Source organism: Scyliorhinus torazame, chromosome 7, assembly GCF_047496885.1.
Source record: "Scyliorhinus torazame isolate Kashiwa2021f chromosome 7, sScyTor2.1, whole genome shotgun sequence".
NCBI classification, from domain to species: domain Eukaryota; kingdom Metazoa; phylum Chordata; class Chondrichthyes; order Carcharhiniformes; family Scyliorhinidae; genus Scyliorhinus; species Scyliorhinus torazame.
The window spans coordinates 310,873,411-310,898,061 of NC_092713.1; the positions used below are offsets into that span (position 1 = coordinate 310,873,411).

General features: G+C 46.4%; 2 protein-coding genes across 2 annotated transcripts in view; both read left to right on the forward strand.

The window, feature by feature from the left end:
* Window positions 1–24,651, forward strand: part of LOC140427410 (uncharacterized) — a 56,149-nt gene that overhangs the window by 17,114 nt on the left and 14,384 nt on the right. The window lies entirely within an intron of this gene.
* LOC140427190 (protocadherin gamma-C5-like) lies at window positions 151–3,000 on the forward strand. Its single transcript, XM_072512775.1, has one exon. The coding sequence runs from the start codon at window positions 403–405 to the stop codon at window positions 2,803–2,805; it is 2,403 nt and encodes an 800-aa protein (XP_072368876.1). The 5' UTR covers window positions 151–402; the 3' UTR covers window positions 2,806–3,000.

Below are 24,651 nucleotides of genomic sequence, written 5' to 3' on the forward strand. Positions count from 1 at the left end.
CACTCGAAAGTCCTTGCAATAAGTTTCTCAGAGCAACAGTTCAGAATGAACTGAACAGTTGATTTTATTATTGACTACACTTTGTGGTTGTACAATATTAAACAGCTGCAAGAACAATCTAGCTTTAAGAATTGCAGATGTAGTTATTGAACAGGACTGCTTGTGTCGCTGTGTACCAATAAGAAACTCAAATGCTGTGTTGGATCTATTGCCCCTCCCCCCACCACGGACAGAGATCAGAATCAGCGAGACGCGCGCTCAGTGCCTGTCTTTCGACTGCGGAGAGAGGTTCAGCAGGATAAGGTCGCGACTGTGCAAGATCTGCTGCAGACATATTGGTGTACGTAATTTGTGGTAAAACCGGTACTGCGGTTTAATCTCCGACAGGCTTGGTTTTGGAAAATGAGTCAGTCCAGAACAATGGCGAATTCACAGAGTAATAACGCTTCCGTATGCAAAACGTTTGTTTTTATTTTTCTGATGTGTATGCCAGATCTGATTTCCGGACAGATTCGCTATTCCATTTCTGAGGAATTGGACCGGGACTCTTTTATTGGGAATATCGCTCGAGATTTTGGGCTGAACGTACTGCAATTGTCAGCTCGCAAAATGCGGCTGGCCTCTGACGACGGAAGGCAGTACATGAAGGTTAATTTGGATAATGGGGTTTTATCCATTCGTGAAAGAATCGACAGGGAGTTTATCTGTGGATCAGTCACTCCGTGCATTCTTTCTTTCGAAATAGTAATAGAAAATCCGTTCGAGGTGTATCGCGGTGAAGTTGAAATCCTGGATATAAATGACAATTCCCCCAGTTTCGCGGATAACACCATTTCTATACAAATGGCTGAATCAATTGCTCCAGGCGTGTGTTTCCCCCTGGAGCGTGCGCAAGATCCTGACGTTGGAATAAACACAGTCGCAGCTTACACAATCAGTCCCAACGAGCACTTCGGCCTAAAATTGCAAACGACGGAAGATGGTGTTAAAATTGCCGAACTGCTGTTGGAGAAACCTCTGGACCGCGAGCAGCAGGCGTTCTATCAGCTGGTGTTTACAGCGAGTGATGGTGGGAGCCCTAACAGGTCCAGTACAGTTCAGATTCTCATTAGTGTGCTGGACAGTAACGATAACCCGCCTGTATTCGACCGTGCGGTTTACCGGATCAGCGTAAGAGAAAATTCTCCCAGCGGTACCTTGGTGATCAAGATCAGCGCTCATGATTTGGACGATGGTCCAAATGCTGAGGTAACATATTCTTTCAGCAAACTTGCCTCGCAAAGACTGCGCGAATTATTCAGCGTGGACCCACATACAGGGGAGATTAGAGTTGAAAGAACGCTCGACTTTGAAGAAGCAAACAGTTATTCACTTGATATACAAGCTGTGGACAACGGTTCACCTGCAATTGCGGGATATTCGAAAGTCCTCGTAAAGTTAATTGATGTGAACGATAACGCCCCCGAGATAAAGGTGACATCCGTGTCAAACACGGTTTCCGAGGATGTTCCGCCAGGAACTGTGATATCTTTGATTAATGTGATTGACCAGGATTCTGGTGAAAACGGACAGGTTCACTGTGAAATTACAAAGAATATCCCCTTCAAGCTTCAAACATCTTCCAGTAACCATTTTAAATTGATCACCAGCGACTTGCTGGATCGTGAAACCGTCGCAGTGTATAACATACAGATTTTAGCCAGGGACTCAGGATCTCCTCCACTATCAACAAAGAAAACCATCCAGATTTCTGTTTCTGACCTAAATGATAACGCACCCCAATTTACTCAAATGTTGTACACTGTCTATGTAATGGAGAACAATTCGCCTGGTGCTTCAGTTTTTGCGGTTACTGCTCTGGATCCAGACAGGGATCAGAATTCCATTGTTTCCTATGCCATGATCCAAGATCTGCCTTCCTCTTCTGTCATCAGCGTTAACGCCAATAATGGGGACATTTACGCGCTGCGCTCCTTTGATTACGAGGAATTGAAAAGCTTTCAAGTCCAAGTCCAAGCCCGAGACGCTGGCGTTCCCCCTCTGAGCAGCAGCGCAACATTGAATGTGATCATCCTGGATCAGAATGACAACGCCCCAGTAATTGCATCACCTTCATCACAAAGCGGATCAGCAGAGGTGGAGATTGTGCCTCAGAAAGCGGGCCAGGGGTATTTGGTCACCAAGATAACAGCAACTGATGCTGATTCTGGTCAGAACGCACGGTTCCGCTATCGGGTACTAGACGCCTCTGATCCCAGTTTGTTCATCGTGGGTGTTACCTCTGGAGAAATAAGAACAGCCCGAGGAATTCTGGAGCAGGATTCCTCCAGCCAGAGCCTTGTGATCTTGGTGAAGGATAACGGACAGCCGAGTCTCTCCAGCACAGTTACAATCCACTTTTCAATCTTGGCCAACATTACTGAAAGATTCTCTGAAATTAGCAACTTAGTCAGAAATGCTGAATATGTCACTGATTTAAATTTATATTTAATCATCGCCTTAGGTTCAACCACCTTAATTTTTCTTGTGACCATAATTTTCCTGGTTGGCCTCAAATGTAAACAGGACAGAAATATTGTCAAAGACTACAACTCCCCATTATGTTGCTGCAGACGGGAGGATTCAAATTTTACGTATGACGAAAGGCCTGGGCAGACTGACCTTTTGAATTATAGTGGCGGTGGAGAAATAGTTCCGAACGCTGAATCTTATCATTATACCGTTTGTTTATCTCCGGAATCTTCCAAGACTGATTTTCTGTTCTTGAAGCCGTACATTTCAACACTGCCTGAAGAGCAATGTTAAGTAATGTTACTATTATTGGAACTGCGACAGAATAAATTAGTTCTATTTGTGACATGTAGCTGTCTTCTTCCTTGGGAAATTGAATAGGAATGCAATGTTTTATTGCAATGTAACTTTATGAATATCGATAAATACGGAGTCAAGTAAGTCCATAAAAACTGAACAATTGAACAAGAGAATAAATGAATAATTACACGCTTTGTGTTCAATTGTCTTGTTTCCTTTTAAGCATTAGTTTCCTCTTTGCTCATAAATCAATGCAATTATTTGGTTAACATTGGCAGACACTAACGAACTAAAGCAATATATGAACAGAAACCATTGCATAACATGTTTAATATTAATTTTACATGAAAACTTCAAGCTTGAGCTTTATCCACATGTTAAGTGTGTGGACAGTTGAATAAATTCGGAATATGTAAGGGAACAGTAACATCATGATGCTGTTATTGGACCAATGAACCAGAGGCCTGGACTAATGACCCAAAGACATGAGTTCATATCGCACCTTGGCAGCTGGGTAATTCAAATTTAGTTATTGAAATTATTCTGGAAACTACTAGATTGTTGTAAAGATCTCTCTGGTTCAATCATATTCTGTAGGGAAGGAATGCTGTCTGGCCTCCGCGCGACTGTAGACGTAAAGGAAAGTTGATTCCTTTCAAATTGGCAAACCATTCAGTGGATTCAAAGTGCTTCAGAAAAGTCGAATATATTTGGACAGAGAACCCGAAACTGACACAGGTACTGGACAGGAAAAATATCCGACCAGCCCAGGTGCCTCTGTCAAGTTACTAACATCTGGGAAATTGCGTCAGAATTGGGAGCAGTCTCATACAGTACGCAAGTAACTACCTGATATCTCTTCCTACTCACAGGATCATACTATTCATCAATATCAAGACTGCCTCACGGCGCCGAGGTCCCAGGTTCGATTCCTTCTGGGTCACTGTCCGTGTGGAGTTTGCACACTCTTCCCGTGTTTGCGTGGGTCTCGTCCCCACAACCCAAAAAACGTACTGAGTAGGTAAATTGGCTATACTAATTGCCCCTAAATTGGAAAAAATAATTGGCTGCTCTAAATTTAAAAAAATCAATGTCAATACTTCGCCATTACTATCACTCGGTGTGTCCTCTCCCACTATAAGTACAGATCCACTAGGAATGGTGTTACAATACGAAGCCCTGGTACAATTTTGTCTCTAACCCGTATTTGCTGTACGTGGTGGCATTGTTGCACTGTGCCATCCCTTGAAGATTGACATGCATTCATCTAAGTGTGCAATTAAAATGGAAGATGGCTTCTAGTTAGCCTGTTTGTTCTGTGTGGCACTGCCTCAATTAAGATTTGTTTGTTCGTATTTACAGAGAGTCTTCATCATTGGCTTCAGACTCCATAAATTTTCATTGCATCAATTTCCTCAGCTAATGACTCAATACCTCTTCACGCTGACCACCACTTGGAAGACACACGGAGGTTAGCAAGGGCACAGGGGAACGTCAACATCCGAATGTTGGACGGTAGCACCATTGCTGAATATGCTGACTGAATTCTGAAGGACATGGCGGTCAGAAGTGGCCCCTCTCAAGAGGTCAGATAGCCACCACGCAGGAAATAATTTATTCATCTTCGTCCTAAATAACCAAAAGTGTGAACGTCCATTTATTCATGACAATATTGGGAGGAATGTTCACAGCACAGTCCCTGGGAAACGGGGTCCTATCTTCACACCTGCATCTTGTCAATATCCTGCTAAATAGGATGGATTAAGAACAAAGTTAAGAGCTCATAATGGGCATCAATGAAACACTTCGGGCCTCCAGAAGGAGCAGAATTGCACTTCATCCCAATGTATAACCTCATGACCCAACATATCCCTTACACCGCATTAGAATTAAGTCAGGGGTCAACTCTGGTTCAATGAGGCATGCCAAGTAGAACCTTGGTGAAGCTACAGAACAGGCTATGTGCATACTAAATGGCAGAAGCGGCAGGTTGGAAAGAACGCCTAATGATCCCACAGGCAAAGAATCAGATTAGATCTCTGCAGTGCTGCTACATTCAGTTGCGAAGTGTCGGAGGAAGAGGCTGCATGTAGATCCCAATCATCAATGATGTCGACACCCAGCATATGAGTGCAAAAGACAAGACTGAAGGATTCGCAATCATATTCAGTCAGAACTGTCAATTGGATAACTCTTCTGGGCCTTTACCTAATTGTCCCACCTTCTCAGATCTCAGTCTTTAGCCATGTAGGTACCAGCCAGTGAAATAAAACAATGGCTGAGCTCTCTCGAATCAGCAACATATATGGGCCACGGAATCACCTTCCATCATACGATCAGAAGTTTCAATGTTTACAGATGATTCCATACTGTTTGTGCAAGATTGGTGACTGTTCAGATGTCCAAGTAGCCTGTTCAATATGAAGCAATACGTGGACAACATTCGAGCGTGGGCTGATAAGTGGCAAGTAAAATACGCGCCTAACAAGTGTCGGGCAATGGCCATGTCAACAAAGGAGAATCTCCTTATCTTCCCGTGGCATTCAGTGGCCTTACCATCGCCAAATCCCATACCATCAACATTTTGGGTGTTACCATTGACCAGAAAATTACCTATACCAGCCATAGCAAGCTGTGGCTAAAATAACAGGTTCGAGGTTGGGAATTCTATGGCGAGTAACTCACTAAACTGTTACCCAAAACCTGTCAACCGTCTATAAACACAAGGCAGATGTGCAGTGGAATCATCCGCTATTGCCTGGATGACTGCAGCTCCAAAAGATCTCTTGAAACCCCCTTCCTACCAGTTCGACAGACATATATACAACACATGAAATGCAGCGATTCAAGGTGGCGGCTCACTTCCAACTTCTCAAGGACAATTAGTGATGGGCAATACATTCTGGTCTAGGCAGCGATGGTTACATCCCAAAACTCCTACATTATCAAAAGTAAGCAAGTATTGAAGGAGGCAAATAGAACATTGGTCCTTGTTGCAAGAGGATATGGAGTATAAAGTAGGGAAATCTTGTTACACAATAAAAGACAGTGGTGAGACCATACCTCGAGTAGTGGGCACAGACTTGTCTCCATACTTAAGGAGGGATACACCTGCATTGAAAACACTTCAGAGAAGTTTTACTCAGCTGAATCCAGGGATAAACGGATTGCCTTGTGAGGGCAGGTTGACCAGATTGGGATTATTTTTATTGAAGTTCAGAGGAATGTGAAATTAATGTATTGAACAACTTAAGGTTATTAGGAGGCTTGGCAGTGTAGATGATGAGAGGATGCTTCCACTCATGGAGAAATCTAGAGTTTGGGACACCTTTCAGAATCTGGGGTCTCCCATCTAAGATGCAGGGGAGGAGAAATTTCTTCTCTCAGACAGTCGTACATATTGTTCATTATCTGCACGAGAGAGCAGAGGAGGATTCACCGTTTAGACAGAGTTACACAAATGTTTGATCTACGAGGAAGTCAAGATATATGACAGGGGGGCAAGAATGTTGAGTTATTTCCACAATCGGATCAGCAGTGATATTATTGAATTATAGCGCACAGGAACCAGGGCCTGAATGGCTTACTCCCGCTCCCATTTCTCAACCTCCTATGTTCTTCATGGGCGTATCCCAGCACACACTACCTCTCCATGAGTCTCCATCGTTAGGCGAGGAATGAAGACCCTTGCTGATGAATGGACAGATTTTAGTTGAATTTGTTTAACGTCTGTTCATTGGAGTTTTCAATGTTTACACAAATTCACACAAAACAAACAGCAAAAAGACAGCTACACGTGTCAATGTGCAACAGGTACAGCCCAAAACAACAGTTGCTACAGCGGAAGGAACAAAGGATGAATCAGGGATAAAACCCCCAGAAAATTTGCCTCATGGATAAATGGCCCGCCTGCATCCGAACTGGATACAATTTCGCACTATACATCATACCCATAGCTTAGAAACAGAATGACAGAAGAATAAAACAATAGCCTAGAACTCCAGTACTAAGCGGAATTCACAGTAAGAAGTCTAACAACACCAGGTTAAAGTCCAACAGGTTTATTTCAAACACTAGCTTTCGGAGCACTGCTCCTTCCTTTACCCGAGGAAGGAGCAGTACTCCGAAAGCTAGTGTTTGAAACAAACCTGTTGGACTTTAACTTGGTGTTTTAAGACTTCTTAGTGTGCTCACTCAAGTCCAAAGCCGGCATCTCCACATTAAGGGGAATTCGGCTAACTCTTACAGAGCAATTTGAACTCTTTTGCAGACCCAGGCCAGAACAATCAGCCATCCTCAAATTCGTGATGTCAAAAGACAAATTCAATGAGCGGACCGGGCATAACCAGACACACGTTAACAACCCATGGTCTCAGACAGAGAAAGTAAAGAGGGGGCACGAACAAAAGCTAAGAGAGAAGAATCGAACCCCCACAACCCCATTTCCAAGCCCCAGGACAAACGACACAATAATCGAACCACCAACACTGTCCCCAATAGGGCAAATGGCAATCTTAGGGTCAAGACCCATGACTCAAGAGGAACATGTCCTGGCCCTAGTTGGAGAGAAGGGGGAAAACCACACAATGATCGGAGGGCCATGAGAGCAGACCGAAACTGAGGGGCTCCCTGTAAGGGAGGGTCGAACCTCACCCACCCCTCCCCAAAACTGCAGGAACCCCCCACTAGCGAGACCATTGGAACAAGGAAAGGGTTCGACCACCCAAAAATCAACAAACCGGCCGACCTTCCGGCTGAGGAAGCCCTACCTATCTCGGTCACCAATTGGAGCAGGGCCCCTTAGAACTACATGTTGGAAGGCCACCCCCTGGCTTCAAAGAATGTGTTAAAGGCGCACCATCGAGTCCCAGGTTCGATTCCCGCCTGGGTCACTGTCTCTGTGAAGTCTGCACATTCTCCTTGTGTCTGCGTGGGTTTCCTCCGCGTGCTCCGGTTTCCTCCTACACGTCCCGAAAGACGTACTATTCGGTAATTTGGACATTCTGAATTCTCCCTCTGCGTAACCGTACAGGCGCCGAGTTGTGGCGACGAGGGGAGTTTCACAGTAGCTTCATTTCAGTGCAAATGAAAGCCTACTTGTGACAATAAAGATTATTATTTGAGCTGCCCGCCGTGCAAATCGAGAATCCTGAGACATCTCAGCAAGTTCACAAACCCAGTTTTTTTCAGCTTCCACATATGGACGAGGACGAACGTCTTTTACTCGACTCAATAAAGCTGAAACACTGATCAACAACTCGTGGCACATTGCACTAAATATGCAGACCTAAAAAGAAACAAAATGATGCGCACACGGCTAAAAGAAAGGATTGAAAGATCACCAGAGCTGAAGTACGCGAAACACCGCTGTTGCCGCACTCACATTACGTCTCATTTTTTAATTTATTCTTTCACAGGATAGGATCGTCCCTGGCTAGGCGAGTATTTATTTTCCATTGCTAATTGCTCTTGAGAAAGTGATAGTGAGCCACCTTCTTGGACTGCTGTAGTCTGTGTGCTGTAGGTACATCCAATGTATTGGCTGGAAGGGAATGCTAGGTTTTGACCCAGCAACAGTGAAAGAACTGGGTTTCGCCCCCACAACCCAAACGATGTGCAGGGTAGGTGGATTGGCCACGCTAAAATTGGCCCTTAATTGGAAAAAAAACATAATTGGTACTCTAAATTTTTAAAAAACCAAGAGAGACCAACAAAAAAAATCCAAGTCAGGCATGGTGTGTGGCTTGGAGGAAAACATGCAGTTGGGTCATGATCCCATCTTCCTGCTTTCCTTGTCCTTCGAGGTGGTAGAAGTTAGGGGTTTCCAAGGTGCTGTCGAAGGAGTAACTCCTGAAAGAAAAAGCCCATGCTCGCTTGTAACAAGGAATTGACAGATACATTCATGTGTCGATAATTAGAAAGCAACATTCATACCACACAAGTGTCAGGTAATTTCCATCTTCAAACAAAAAAGATTCTCACCTCCTCCCCTTGGCTGTCAACAGGAACACCAGTGCTAAATTCCCCAGCACCGACAACCTAGAGATGGACATTGACTAGAAAATCCATTGAGTGAGTCGCATAAATGCTGCAGGTACAGGAGGAGGTCGGAAGCAAATATCCGGCGGTGAGTTGCTCTCATAGAAATACAGAAATTAGGAGCGTAAGTAGGCATTTCGTTTTTCGAGCCTGCTTTGCCATCCGATATGAAGATGACTGACCATTCAACTCAGTGACCTGTTTCCCCTTTCCCCCCAAATCATTTCATCTCTTTAGACACAAGAGCTATCTCTATCTCCTTCGTGTAAACACCACGGTAGCATAGGGGCTAGCACAGTTGCTTCACAGCTCCAGAGTCCCAGGTTCGATTCCCGGCTTGGGTCACTGTCTGTGCGGAGTCTGCATGTTCTTCCCGTGTCTGCGTGGGTTTCCTCCGGGTGCTCCGGTTTCCTCCCACAGTCCTAATATGTGCGGGTTAGGTGGATTAGCCATGCTCAATTGCCCTTAGTGTCTAAAAAGGTTAAGTGGGGCGGTTACTGGGTTACGGTGTTAGGGTAGATACGTGGGCTTGAGTGGGGCGCTCTTTGTAAGGGCCTGTGCAGACTCTATGGGCCGAATGGCCTCATACAGCACTGTAAATTCTATTAAAATTCTATGAAATTCCTCATCTGCTTTCTGCTCTCTTTATGTGAAGGCATTTCACTTCATCTCAGTCCTAACTGGTTTACCTGTATCCTTAGACAGTAACTCTTGATTCTGGTCTGCCTTGCGATCTGGACCGTACTCCCTGAATCTACCCTGTAGTCCTTTTAGAACTGTAAAGGTGGCTATGCACCCCCCCCCCCCCCCCCGCAACATCCTCCAAACTCCAGCGAATATAATCCTAATTGGTTCAATTTCTCCTCATATGTTAGTCCTGCTATTCCAGGGATCAGTCTGCAAACCTTCACCGAACTTCTTCCATCGCAAGAACCTCCTTCCTCAGATATGGAGGCCAGAACTGCGCACAACATTCCAGGTGTGGGCTCATCAAGGTTCTGCATAGTTTCAGCAAGACATCCTGGCTCCTGTCCACTGGAGACGCCGTGGTGTAGTGGCAGTATCATTGGACTAGCCATTCTGAAACCCAGGGCAAGATCTGGGGACCCGGGTTGAAATCCTACAATGGATTGGCAGATGGTGAAATTTGAATTCAAATAAAACTTAGGAATTAAATAAAGTCTACTGATGTCCATGAAATCAGCTGACCGTCATAGTCTCATTCGGTTCATTAGTGCCGTATAGGTAAGTAAATCTGCCATAGGTCTGGCCTGTCTGTAACTCCAGATCCACAACACACAGCAGTGTGGTTCACTCTCAAATGCCATCTGAAATGGATGGCAGTTAGTGACGGGTGATAAATTCTGGTCCAACCAGCAACGCTCTCGTCCCATCCCAGAAAATCAATTTTAAATATCTCAAATCACGATGAAGGTCAACATACTTTCTTCAAGCCTACTGCATTTGGATGCATAATTTCAGTGGCACGTGTACAAATACACTGAGATCTGATTGCACATTCGAATCTTCCAATCTGTAGCCATTGAGATAATATTCTGTCTTCCCGTTTTTGTTCCACACATTTCTCCACATTATACTGCACCTGCCATGGATTTTTCTGCTCACTCAACTTGTCCAAATCACACTGAAGCATCTCTGCGTCCTCCTCATAGCTCACCGTCCCACACAGCTTTGTGTCATTTGCAACGATGGAGATATTACATTTAGTTCCCTCATCTAAATCATTAATATATATTCTCAATATCTGAGATACCAGCACTGATCCATGTGGCACTCCATTGGTCACTGCCTGCCACGTGGAAAGACCACTTTCTTCCTGTTTCCAGCCTGCAAACCAGTTTCCTATCCATCTCAATACATTAGCCCCAATCCTAGATGCTTCAGTTTTACGCATCAATCTCTTTTCTGGAACCTTGTTGAAAGCCTTCCGAAAGTCCATATAAAGCACATCCACTGGCTACCGTCTTCATTTCTACTAGTTACAACTTGAAAAATTCCAGTAGATTTTTCAGGCATGATAACCCATTCGTAAATCCAGGCTGAGTCTGCCCGATCCTGCTGAAGAGCTCTGCTGCTTACTTTTTTATAATGGACTCTGGCATTGTTGTTATTCCTGACTTCAGGTTGACTGTGTTTAACTCCCAATTTTATATCTACCTCCCTTTTTAAATAGTGGGGTTACATGAGCTACTCTTCATTCCATATGAACTGTTCCAAAGTCCATAAAATCTTGGAATGTATCCGCAAATGCATCCACTATTTCTTGGGTCCCTTCATTTAGCACTCTGGGATGTAGATTATCAGGCCCTGGTGTAGGGAAATTGACATTTAATGGAGGTGATGTAGTGGAATTGTCACAGGATTAGTAATCCAGAGATCCAGGGTAACACACTCCGGACCTGGGTTTGAATCCCACAATGGGAGATGATGAAATTTGAATTCAATAAATAAAAATATAGTTAAAAGTCTAATGATGCAAATTAAACCATTGCTAATTGTCGTAAACACCCATCCGATTCAATAATGTCCTTTAGGAAAGGAAATTTACGATCCTTACCTGGTCTGGCCTGCACGTGACTCCAGATCTATAGCAATGTGGTTGACTCTGAAATGACCTAGCAAGCCACTCGGTTCAAGGAAAATTAGAGAAGGGCAATAAATACTAGCCCAGCCAACGACGCCCACATCCTGTGAATGAACAAAAAAAAATAGTTTTAGTTTAATTTGGACACACTCGAAGTATGTTGACCCAATATGGTTTTATGCTGCATTCTGAGACACATGACTTGGTTGTAGCATCAAACTCAAACTAGACAAGGTGCAAGGAATATATGACCTTAAGGCGGTGATGTAAGACGTCAAGGTTGTAAAAAATATTCGTATAGAGCTATCTAACTCCCTTGCAATCAAAATCACCCACTCTGTTCTCTAAATTCAAGGTCCTATTATGCAATGAAAAACGATAACATTTTTGTGCCTTGTGCATTAAATTAGTACAGTTGAACTTTCCATTTTTAATGGAAGTCACTTCATTTCACAGTGCAACCATTTTTCATTTTGTGATGAATATAGAAATTGTTATATTCTATATTTTACATTTGTTGCAGTAATATTGTGAAATAACCCTGGTTTAAAATGTATACAGACGGTATGTCTGCTAAAGCTGTAATCAGAGAGTTGTAAAAGTCGAGGCCATGATTGATTCCAACCACTTCCGTGGTTACAGTTAAAGGGCAAATGGAATCGTGGTTTGATTGCTGGAGATTCCCTGAAGTGTAGGTTATTTATTAGGGAGTGCTGTGTAGTCCTAGATAACAAAGTAATGGAAACTGTTGGGGTACAGATGACGTAATTAATGGAAGGACACAGGTCTGTTTGTAGTTTTACAGTCTGTTAAAGGATTTGTAAGTTGAACAGCAGATTTACCGAATGCTGCTAGGTTGATCAGAGCTCTACTGGATCTGGTCATGAAAGGAACTCTCTTAAAAAGTCTCGACACAGCTGAGCAAGTAAACCTGATTTGTTAACTTTATTTGTAAATGGCGTTTGAACCGTCGTGGGTTGCTTATTGGTGTTAGTAGCAGGTATAGGTAGTAAGTTTAGGTTTTTCCTTGTGTTTAAGAACTGTTTAAACTAATACTTGCAAAACAATTTATTTGTTGTTAATGTGGTTAATTCTGTGTTTTACCTAAAGTTTGTTCTAACATAAAAGATACCGATTGGTCAGACTTATAATTCCTGGGGTGAAGAATCCCTTTCGTTCAGTTTTACATTGTAAAAGTTATTTTGGGGGTTCTTCTGCAGCACCCGGTCTGGTATTGTAACAAAATTTGGGCTCGTCCAGGATAAAATGTATAATTCATAGTTTGGCTTGGAATCATTGAACTTAAAGACAGCGAGTTAGAGGGTCTGGTGTTTTGTTTCAGGTGCTGATACTCTTGTCAGTTTAAATTGCGAGTGACAGGTAAAACGACTCTCACAGTAGCTAAGAGTTTCCTCCGTGGTTTAGAAAGGGTGGTTAAGACACAGCTTTTGGATTTGGTGGTTAAACTGCAGTTAATATTAACTTAAGGGGTGAAGAACGTGGAGATAATTCAAGCATAGCTCAGCATTTACGTTTGCTGGAGACACAGTTTGAGCCCTTAGAATTAGCTGGAAATCATTTAAAAATGAAACACTTGTAACAGTATAAAGAAATTCGACAGTGTGCATTGTAACTATAAGGAAAAGATAGAGAGAAGGTGTCAATGGTCGAAGAAAGAGAAAAAGAGAGAGAAGCAATGGCAGAGGGAAAGAGTGAGAAAGTGGCAATGATGGAATCAAAAGAAAACGAGAGAGAATTTGAAATTCTGAAAATGGACACTGGTGCCAGAGTCTGGGATGCCACTGAACCGATCAAGGGAGAGGATGATAAGGCACAGCTCGTGGTACATGTTGGTGTCAATGACACAGGTAGCAAGAGGAATTAGGTTTTGCATCAGGAATTCAGGCAGCCAAGCAATAGACTAAAAAAACAGGACCTCTCAGATGACAATATCTGGAATACTCCCAGTGCCAGGTGCTAGCGAGTACAGAAATAGGAGAACAGTGCAGATGAATGTGTGGCTAAAGAGTTGGTGCAGGATGGAGCGGTTTAGATTCCTCGCTCACTGGTACCGTTTTGGGGGAATGTGTAAATTGAACAAGTGGGGCGGTTTTCATCTGAACCTGAACATCCTTGCAGGTGGATTTGCTGATTCTGTTGAGAGGTATGATAGACTAATTGGGCAGGTGGAGGGGACACAGACTGTTGGTAAAGTAGAGCCAGTGCTGAATACAGGAAAGCAAACAAGTCAGAGTGATTATAGCAGTTTCAAGGGAGTAAGGCTGGGCCGGATTGCTTCTACTGTTCTTTAGGATACGGACCCAGGAAGTGTAGAAGATTGTAGTTTAGTCGGGCAGTATGGTCGGCACGGGCTTGGAGGGCCGAAGGGCCTGTTCCTGTGCTGTACATTTCTTTGTTCTTTGTTGTTGTTCTTTACTTTAATACCACGAGAGTTACAAGTCAAAAGGATGAGTTAAGGGCGACGATAAACAGGTGGAATTGTGATTTCGAAGACATAAGAGAGCCGTGGTTGAGGGAGGGCCAGGATTAGCAGCACAATTTCGCAGGATATAGAACTTTCAGGCGAAACAGCGGAGGGGTGAAACAGACGGAACCATTACATTATTAGTCAAGGAGACAGTTACTGCAGTAAGGAGAGATGATATCTTGGAGGGGGCATCGAATAAAGCTTTGTGGGTAGAGATTAGGAATAAACAGGGGCAGCCACCTTGCTAGGTGTTTATTACAGTCAGCGGGAAATTGACGAGCAAAGATGAGCACAATTCATGGAGATGTGTAAAAATAATAACAATAGGTTGCTTTCAACTTTCACAACATTAATGGGATAGTCATAGTGTTAAAGGCTTAGATGGTGTGGATTTCTTCAAATATATAAAATAGAATCTATTAGGTCAATATGCAAAGGGTCCAAGAAGGGTAGGCCCAGTGTTGGACCTAATTCTGGGGAATGAAGCTTGACAGGTTGTTGAGGTGGTGGACGGGGAGCATTTTAGTGATAGCACCCACAGCATATTACAATTGAAGCTTGCTATACACAGATAAATATACACGTTGCAAAACAAAATGTTGGATTGGGGGAGTGCGGATTTTTGTAAAATAAGCCAGGGTCTGGCAAAGGTAGACTGGGAACAGCTATTTGTGGGGACATCTACTAAACAGCAATGGGGGGCGTTCAAAAACGAAACGGAGGCGGGTACAGACCCAACATGTTCTCTCTGGGAATGATAAGAAGATGTAACAAGCCCAGAGAACGATGGATGACCAGCTATATTTAGGATACAATAAGAAGGAAAAGAAAGGCTTTTAGCAGGTACAGGGGGATCAAATGAGCAGAGTCGTTAGCGGAGTGCAGAAAGTGAAAGGTGGAACTTAGGAAAGCAATTAGGAGGGAAAAGAGGGAATGTGAGAAAGTTCTGGCTGGTAAAAGTAGGGAAACCCCCAAAATAATCTATAAGTATGTCAAGCAAAAGAGGAAAACTAGGTTAGGACTCATTTGGGACCAAGTGGGCAATCTGTTGGTGGAGCCAGAGGACATTGGTAGGGTGTTGAACGAATGCTTCACATCGGCCTTCACCCAGGTGATTGAGAATGTATGTGTGGAACATAGGGAGAAAGGCTGTGAGCCTTGAGAAAATTGAGAGGGAATGACAAGGTGTTGGAGGTGTTGGCTGGTTTAAAAGTGGACAAATCTCCAGGTCACGGTGAATTGTTTCCGAGACTACTGTGGGAGGCGAGGGAAGCGTTTCCAGAGGCTCTGACCCAAAATGTTAATTGTTCTTTGGCCGCAGGGAGGTGCCAGTGGACTGGAGAATAGCTAATGTGGATGCACTATTTAAGAAGAGCGACAGATCAGTAAGTCTCATATCAGTGGTAGGGAAACTACTGAGAGAAAATTCTGAAGGAGAGAATCTATTGCAACGTATAGAGGCAAGGTTTTGTCGTGGATAGTCAGCATGGCTTTGTGAGGGTGGTGGGAAGGGCATATGGTTCTTGCCTTTATCAATCGAGGCATAGATTAAAAAACAAGGAGGTCATGTTGGAGTTGTATCGAACTTTCGTGAGGCCACAGCTGGAGTACTGTCTGCAGCTCTGGTCGTCACATTATGGGAAGATGTGATTGCACTGAAGAGGGTGCAAAGGAGATTCACCTGGATGTTGCCTGGGATGGAACATATAAGCTATGAAGCGAGATTAGAGAGGCTTGGGTTGTTTTCATTGGAGCATAGAAGATGAGTGATGACCTGATGGAGGTGTACACTCTTATGATGCAGCCATGATGTGGAGATGCCGGCGGTGGACTGGGGTGAGCACAGTAAGAAGTCTTACAACACAAGGTTAAAGTCCAACAGGTTTGTTTCAAATCACTAGCTTTCGGAGCACTGCTCCTTCCTCAGGTGAATGAAGAGGTAGCTTCCAGAAACATATATATATAGACAAAGTCAAAGATGCAAGACAATGCTTTGAATGCGAGCATGTGCAGGTAATTAAGCCTTTACAGATCCAGAGAGAGGGGTAAACTCAGGTTAAAGAGGTGTGAATTGTCTCAAGCCAGGACAGTTGGTAGCATTTCGCAAGCCCAGGCCAGGTGGTTGGGGAGATGGGGTGAATGTAATGCGACATAACTCCAAGGTCCCGGTTGAGGCCATAGTCATGTGATCGGTACTTGGCTTTAAGTTTCTGTTCGGCGATTCTGCCTTGTCGCGTGTCCTGAAGGCCGCCTTCGAGAACGCTTATCCGGAGATCAAAGGCTGAATGCCCTTGACTGCTGAAGTGTTCCCCGACTGGAAGGGAACATTCTTGCCTGGTGTGACAATTGCGTCTTCGATTTCAAAATCTGTCCAAGAACTTTTTACTAATTTCGGGATCGTTGGCAACATAAAATTAATTGTGAAACAAAACCATAGAACCCGACAGTACATAACCCTTCGGCCCATCGAGTCTCCACCGACAAAACAACACTAAATTTACACTAATCCCACTTTCCCGCACTTGGTCCATAGCCTTGAATGTTATGACTTCTCAATTGTTCATACATGTACCTTCCTGACTCTACTACCTTCACAACCAATGTATCCCAGACTCCCACCACCCTCTGGGTGAAACAATGTTCCTCAAAAACTTCTGCGCGTTACTTTAAAACTATACCACTCCTTATTGACCTTTAGCTCAGGGGAACAGCTGTTTCCTTTCAACCTGTCCATGTACCTCATAATCTTATACACCTCAAATGGGCCTCCCTCAGCTTTCTCAGCTCTAAAGAAAACCCGAGCTGATACAACTTCTTTTCATAACTCAAATCCTGCAACCCAGGCAACATCCTGGTGAATCGCCTCTGCACCCTCTCCAGTGCAATCACAGTGCAATCAAGGGGCTGTTTAGCACAGGGCTAAATCGCTGTCTTTGAAAGCAGACCAAGGCAGGCCAGCAGCACGGTTCGATTCCCGTAACAGCCTCCCCGAACAGGCGCCGGAATGTGGCGACTAGGGGCTTTTCACAGTAACTTCATTTGAAGCCTACTTGTGACAATAAGCGATTTTCATTTCATTTCATTTCATTTCATCCTTCCTATAGGGAGGCGACCAGAACTGCACAAAGTGCCATAACATTCAAAGCTATGGGCCAACTGCTGGCAAGTGGGATTAGGTGGGCAGAGTAGGGTCTTACATGTGTCAGTGCAGACCCGATGGGCCCAAGGGCCTCTTCTGCACTGTTGTATTCTGTGATTCTGTGATACTCCAGCTGTGCCTAACCAACGTTCTGAACAGCTGCAACATAACCTCCCTGTTCTGATCACCTATGCCACGATTGATGAAGTCCAATGCTCTTTCTGCCTTCTTAATTATCGGATTAACCCGTCACAATCAAAACTGTGTTTGTTTCCTTTTTACATGTCTAGAAAAACCTCTACATGCACGTTCATCAGTTCCTGATGCAGTAACCATTCCTTACACTCAAGTGAAATATATTACCTAATACTTATACGTCTGGGCATGTGTGAAAGCAAATCCATTCAATTGTATCAATTTTGGGAAATGTTCTACATTTTGTGTTCTTGATGCGTCAAAATGCATGGTCAAATATTCACACCGCCCGATTGCAATGAGGTGAATAAAACACCAAGCAGAATCTCTCAGGCGCAATGTCCCACAATCATGCACAATCATACTACGTTCGCTGTAAATTCATTCTTCCCATTTTAGAGCCCTATTTGGACGGGTTTTACGCCAGGACAAGTAAATCAAGCGAAATGCAACTGTCATTGAAATAGGACAACGGGTTTTCTCTTCAGCGCTGTTTATTGCGCATTTAGTTCCTTATTCAAATACGTTGGTTACTTCATAAGAGGAGAGCCAGAATCACGAGCAGCATTGCGACATGGGGAACGAAGGTGGGGCATTTTCCGTTTGTTTCTGTACATCAGGAATTAGCTAGTTTCTCGAAAGGTGGGCGGGATTCCCCGTCGGCCAAGCCAAAATTGGGAAAGGCGAATGGGCGGAGAATCACTTCCGATGCTGAAATCGCGGCGAGCGCTTGGTTCAGGCCAAATCGCAATTCTGGTGTCACAGCGTGTCATGGCATTCCACCCGCACGGACAGTGAACACCATTTGCATATCATTAGCGGGCCTGACCAGCTATTCTCCAGGGCCTCCGCGATTCTCCGCCTCCGGTGGGGCCAAATTCATGACGGCGCAATTCACTTCTGCTTTTAATAATCGTAAAACATGCATCCTGGCAGATGAGGAATAAAGAGAGGATGTAGGAGACGTCAGGCGATACTGTGGGCTGCCGGGCCGGACACTGGCCGGGCAGGGGTGGGAGGCGGAGGGGGGGGGGGGGGAGCTGCCAGGACTTCAGGGTGTGGGGTGATGGGGGAAAGGGCTGTGTGACCGGCTTGGCCCTCCATAGGACTGAGATGGTGCCCAGGCTCTGACCGCCATTGCCGCAGCCTGGAAGGTTGCCATCATTCTACGTGCCCCAATACCATCCACCTCAGCACCCAGTTTCGCAGAGTGACAACGGACGTATTGGTGTCACCACCCTGCCACCCCTGCCCCCACACTTCTCCCACCCTCATCATACCAGCTCCCGGCCGCCACCTGCTGGCGACACATGGCCCACTCAAGGGCAACGCCCACAGCAGCTCCTACGGGGGCGCCGGACAGGGGCCATAGAGCACAATGCTGGCATGGGCAGTGCTGACCAATAATATTTCGGGCAGCAGGGATTGGCGCCAGGGCATGAAACCCCTATGGTGCCAGGCAACAATGGGTTCATGGGTGCGGGAATGGGGAGGGAGGGGACATGCAGAGGCAGAGGCTGCAGTGCCAATCGGGGCCACCATGTAGCCCATTGGGCCAGGTTGGGCCGGGGGGAGGGTACACACCATGCTAACATATCGGTCTTTCACCCCCTGTAGACAATAGCTATTGGAATATGACCAGCGATGGTGGCCTTCCTGTTAGTCACCGCAACCCTGGGCGGTGCCCTGCAGCTGTATGTGTTGGAGCTGCTCGAGGAGGAGGAAGCTGCAGCAGCGGCGTGTACAGCATCGGAGCGTGCAGCTGCGTAAAAGGAGGCAGCCACCCAGGTTGGAGAGCCAACTGCCCAACAGGCCGAGACGCAGGAGGAAATGTGAAGGAGAGTTCTCATGAAGTCCCGTGTGTACTGGCAGCGCCTGTCATTTGAGGCCCTGCCAGAGCGGGCATGCTGTCGAATACTCCAGCTGAGCAGGGGGACAGTACAGATTATCTGCCACATCATGGCGCACCTGGCACTGCAGCAGAATGAGGGAGGACACCTGCTTCAGATGGCCATGAAGGTGATGGTCTCCCTCAGCATCTAAGTCACGAGGTCCTTCCAGGGCCGAGTCGGGACCTGTCCAGCATCTCCCAGATCTCGGTGCACAGGCGCCATCACAGATGCCCTATATGCCCAGTCGGCACAATATTTCCACTTCAATGTAGACTGAGCACACCAGGATGGCTGGGCAGCAGGGTTTGCAGCCATCGCCAACATGCCCTGGGTCCAGAGGGTGTTCAATGGGATGTATGTTGCCCTATGAGCACTGGCAGATGACAGGCTGCTTTACACAAACTGGAAAGGGAACATGTTAGCATGGTGTGTACCCTCCCCCCGGCCCAACCTGGCCCAATGGATGACATGGTGGCCCCGATTGGCACTGCAGCCTCTGCCTCGATGAAAGTGCAGTTGATATGTGACCATGAGATGTGCATCATGCACGTCTGCACCTCATAAACAGGCAGTGTGCACAATGCGTTAATCCTGGTAAACTTGATGATCCCGGAGATGTTTGAGATGCAGCCCTGGATGGGAGGATGGCTACTGGGAAACGGTGGTTATTCACTGGGGTCGTAGCTTATGATGCCTATTTGGAGCCCACAAACAGGCGTGGAGACCCACGACAATGACGCCCAAGGAGCGGCCAGGGGCATGATCGAGTGGTGCTTCAGCATCCTGAAGATGTGGTTCAGGTGCATGGACCGCTCTGGAGGAGCCCTCCAGTATGTCACTGAGAGGTTCGCTGGATTGTGGTGGCCTGCTGCGCCGTCCACAACATCATACAGGGGAGAGGCGATGTGTTGGAGGAGAAGGATGAAGGCCAGAACTCGTCCGATGAGGAGGAAGCGGGGTAAGGCCAGGAAGGGCGGGATAGAGGGCCAAGGAAGTCACGGGAGGCCGCATGACATGGCACCACGGCCAATGTGCATGGGACGCTCTGATTGCCTCCAGTTTCACTGGCTGGAGGGGGGCGTGTGTGACTAGCCAGCGGTACCCATTGGGGACACCCGCCCACCCGAAATGTCTGCCCATTCCCCAGAGGTTCCCCCCTCCCTGGCCAGCCCACCACTCACACCTATGCGACAGAGCACCAAGGCCGGTTGTAATGGTGTGAACAAGCGTGTAATGTGCAGAAGTACATACAGATAAGTGCCCCAGTAATGGTAACAGAAACACAAGATTCATTGACAATGGCAATAGTGTCAGGCATTAAAGATGCATCCGATTCAGAATGTTAACGCTGAAGTTGGTCTCTTTGTGTGATCATTGACTCTGTGGTTCCAATTGGTCTGCACTTCAACAGATGCATTTCCCACCTGACTGGAGTGGATGGAGTTCCCAACACCACATGCGTCGTCCCAGAGCCGAGTTAAGAATGGGACAAACTGAAATCAGCTTTGTGACAGTGGGCCAATTGAAAGGTGGGGAGATCCCATAGGCTACACAAGAACTATCTGTGAAATCCTGTATATGGCAATGCGACAGCACGAGTTACTGTCTGGGGTACTTGTGGAAACATACTCTAGTCATCAGCCACTTTGGTTTTGGGTGGGAACTGCAGGCCTGGAAAAAAAACAGCGCGACGCACTATTGCAAACTAACACTGTGCAGGAGGAGTATCTGCAGAAAATGAATTTAAATATAATTGATTTTTTTCTTTTAAACTCTTGGGTTGTATGTGTAGGTGCTGACTAACCTGCTAATCAGCTGCTGCAGAAACGGGTGTGGCTGCTAGAGTCTGTATCGGTGGCGGTGACTATAAGAGTGACTCAGGGAGGTAGAAAGTCCATGACACAGGCCTCTACTTCAGCCTATTGCGGCCACACACGGCGCTGTAATCAGAATTCATCCAGGGGGGAAAAGGGAAACAAGGTCAGACGATCCCCGGGATCATTTTTGCAGAACTTTTGGCGACCCATTTCACATCACCCCCCGACCCACGCGCGGGCCGCGACCACCACTTTGAAAACACTGACCTAGCCCCAATAACTGAACTGTGCCCTGCACCCGGGCCGATGTCACCAGTGTCTAACTTTCTGGCCTTATGGGCCATAACATTATGTCCAGGTGCATCCCCAGATGGTACATCAGAAGTGGAGGAAGCCTGCGGCGATTCCTGCCCTATGACCTGGCTCCTCTTTGGCGGCCAGTTTATGGGGTGCCAGTGCCTGGATGGGCTCGGCTGTTGCTCGGGTGTCCTATGTGGCGTGGTGCCACCCCATCCTACCTGCTGCCCACAGGTTGCAACAGGGGCAGGAGGCTGGGAGTCCGGATGTTGCGGTGTTCCGGCACCATCCCTACCCAGACCAACAGCACAGCCCCCAACTGCGTCTCCTCCCTCAGTGTGACCAGTGGCCCCGCGCTAGTCCATGGGATGGGGAGGGGGGGAGGGAGGGGGTGGATGTAGAGATGGCACTGAGGCTCCCCCACCACTTGGCTCTGCCAGTCCTGGAGGCCCGCTTTCATTTCAACGAGGGTCCGAATGTTCGCTGCCATGGAGCACAGGGAGTGGACTATCTCTGTCTGGGACTGCGCCACAGCACATTGTGACTGTGCCACCACCTTCTGGTTCTGGGACACATTAGACAGTGGCTGCCATCTCCCTGTGGGACTGGGCCACCTCCCTCTGTGTATGCCCCACGTCGGCTAGCATCTGGGCAATTCTACCGACGTTCCCAGCCATAGCCTGCTGTGACTGGGCCATGCTCAGTAGCGATGCTGCAATGTCTAAGTGGCTCCAGCACATGGATACCTGTCAGAGGGCAGTCCTGTCCTGGGCCTCGGCCAGCAGCTGCACAGAATTCACCACATCTTGGACATGCTGATCCCCAACAAAACCCACGCCCCCAGTGCCTCCACCATGGACGCCACCCTTGCCATGTTGGCCTGGGTGACATACATGGTTTGCAACATCTCCTGCTGATGCAGTTTGTTGGATCCTCCAGCTGCGTCTGCAGCCACTGGTTGCTGGCCGCCCACCCCTCATGTAGTCCCTGACTTTGCAACTGCATCTCCAAAATCGATGTGACCGTTCGTTCCAGAAGCCTGAAACCCATGTGAACAGCGGTTAACCCCTGGCATCGGTCTGCCCTGAGACCGTCTGCCCCTTGGAGGTTCTGACCTCCAACAGATGTACCGGAGTGGCTGTGTGATGCAGACCAGAGAGTATCCCAGGAGCCTCTTCACTAATGTGCCCGACCAAGGCGAGTGCCATTGGGATGGTGGACGGTGTTGGAGACAACCGTGAATTGATGTTTATGTCATCCCCGGACACACCCGTCCATTTCAGTGTCGTTCTCGTTGCTCATGACATTTGGGGGCTCAGGCTGTGGCACTGTTCGGGAGGTGTGGGCACTCGATGGACTGGCTCCACCTCCAGCAGTTCCTGCAAGACACAAGACAAGATGCATAATTAGTCTGCGGGTGCGTGGTGAGGGGGGGGGGGCGCTTGGCGTGGTAGTGGTGAGGGTGGTGTGGGGGTGAAGATGGTGTGGGGGTGAGGGCGGTGTGGGGGTGAGGGTCGTGCAGGAATCATTTTGGGTGTTTGACACGTTGACCATGGGGAACCACAACTAAGCGGGCTTCCATTTCTTTACTCACTGCCGACCTCCACCCCAGCGACCTCCCTTTCCTCTGGGCCGTGGACAACGTCCAGGGCCCTTTGCTCCATCATGGTGAGGGGCCGCAGGTCCGGCGGTTCCCCCTCCAGTATTCCCCCGCTCCTGCCAGGGCATGGGCGGCAGTCTCCTGACGGGGCGGGGTCGAAGCAGAATATGCACAGTGTTAGACTGTCTCAAGCATGTAGCCCAGTGGGTGGGTAGTTAATGGTTGCAGTGGCAATGGCACCCGGCCATGGCAGCCGGTATGGGTGCTGGCATGTGGTGCAGGCTGTAGGTCTGGCTGCCTGTTTATTTTGCACCGATCCACATCTCTCCACCTATCTGCACCTCGTTCTCTCGCTGGAAGTTGCAGGGCCTGCAATGAACATTGTGATTGCCCCCTTCCTGAGATTTACCCACATTGCCTCATTATTTAGAACTGACATTAACCTGACCCTAAATCGGGGTCAAAGACTGAACCCCATAATAGAAGAAGGGACTTACCCCCTCTAAACTAATGAATGAAAATGAAAATGAAAATCGTTACTCTCACAGGTAAGCTTCAAATGAAGTTACTGGGAAATGCCACTAGTCGCCACATTCCGGCGCCTGTTCGGCGAGGCTGGTACGGGAAACTAAGTTTTAAAAAATAAGAACATTCTTGAGGTGTTTTTGTCAGCACAAAGCTGAAGGTTTGATCTTTTGCTGTTTAGCCCGCGATTCACTGACCAGTAAAATCAACAGGCCGAAACCACGCTAATGGCGCTAAAGCAGAATAGCTAAGGCCCTGAGATTATGAAAATGTTTACAATACACTGGCCAGACCGCACGATTCAGAATTTGCAACTTAGCTGTATTTGTACTTGACAGTTCGTTGGACATTTAGATGCTTATTAGCTTTGTGGCCATGTTATATCATTCATGTTAAATAACGTGCTGTCTCCTTTTGAGTCGTCAATAATAGTACATTGTTCAAGGGTACAGAACATTTGCTGATTGGTGCTGGACGCGCTGATCCCTAGTCTGGCATTACGCAAACTGTGAAACTGATAAGTAATTGCAGAAGCTGACAGCTCACATTGCATCGAGAAAGGTACAATGAGAGAAAACAACATTTACAAAAGTTGAAGATTATTTTACTCAAACCACCCAAATAACAGACGGTGACAGACATTTGCACCAGAGTGAATAATTTCAAGATTCTGAGCAGAAATGGTTTAATCAAGTAGCAGCATGGTGATCGTGAAGTAGGCTTAATTTACCCGGAGGGTCAGTGAAGGTTGAAATTTCATTGGAATCCCAGTTCCAAATTCAAAGTCCAGTTACTCAATAATAAACCGATCCTGCTGTTTTGGAAGAAATAGGTTGCTGACTCTCGTTAAAATTAATTCTTATTAGTTTACAGTTCTGTGCCGGTTTAATGTAGGTTAGTATTTTTATTATTCAAATTCTCAAACCACAGATTTGGACGCTGTAATTGCATTTCCGGGATCATTTTTCGTATCTCATTCTAGTTATGCGCCCTACTTAATGATAGTGTTAAATTCTAATGGGCTGCGATCGGGCATAAACATATCCAGAATCAACAAATTATGGTCGGCCGGAATAGTTCTGGAATACAGGCATCATTCAGAACGTTTCTCTGTAGGGTCCCACCCACCTAACACAGTCTGGTTAACACGAGAATCAAAATAACGAGAAGGGAAATGTGGAAAATATGTGCCAATCTCACGTTCACCAATATCAAAAATCATATTTCGCTGAGGATAAAATGC

What these genes read in the sequence shown, in the direction of transcription:
- LOC140427190 (XM_072512775.1), top strand. Translation starts at nt 403, where the DNA reads ATGAGTCAGTCCAGAACAATGGCGAATTCACAGAGTAATAACGCTTCC.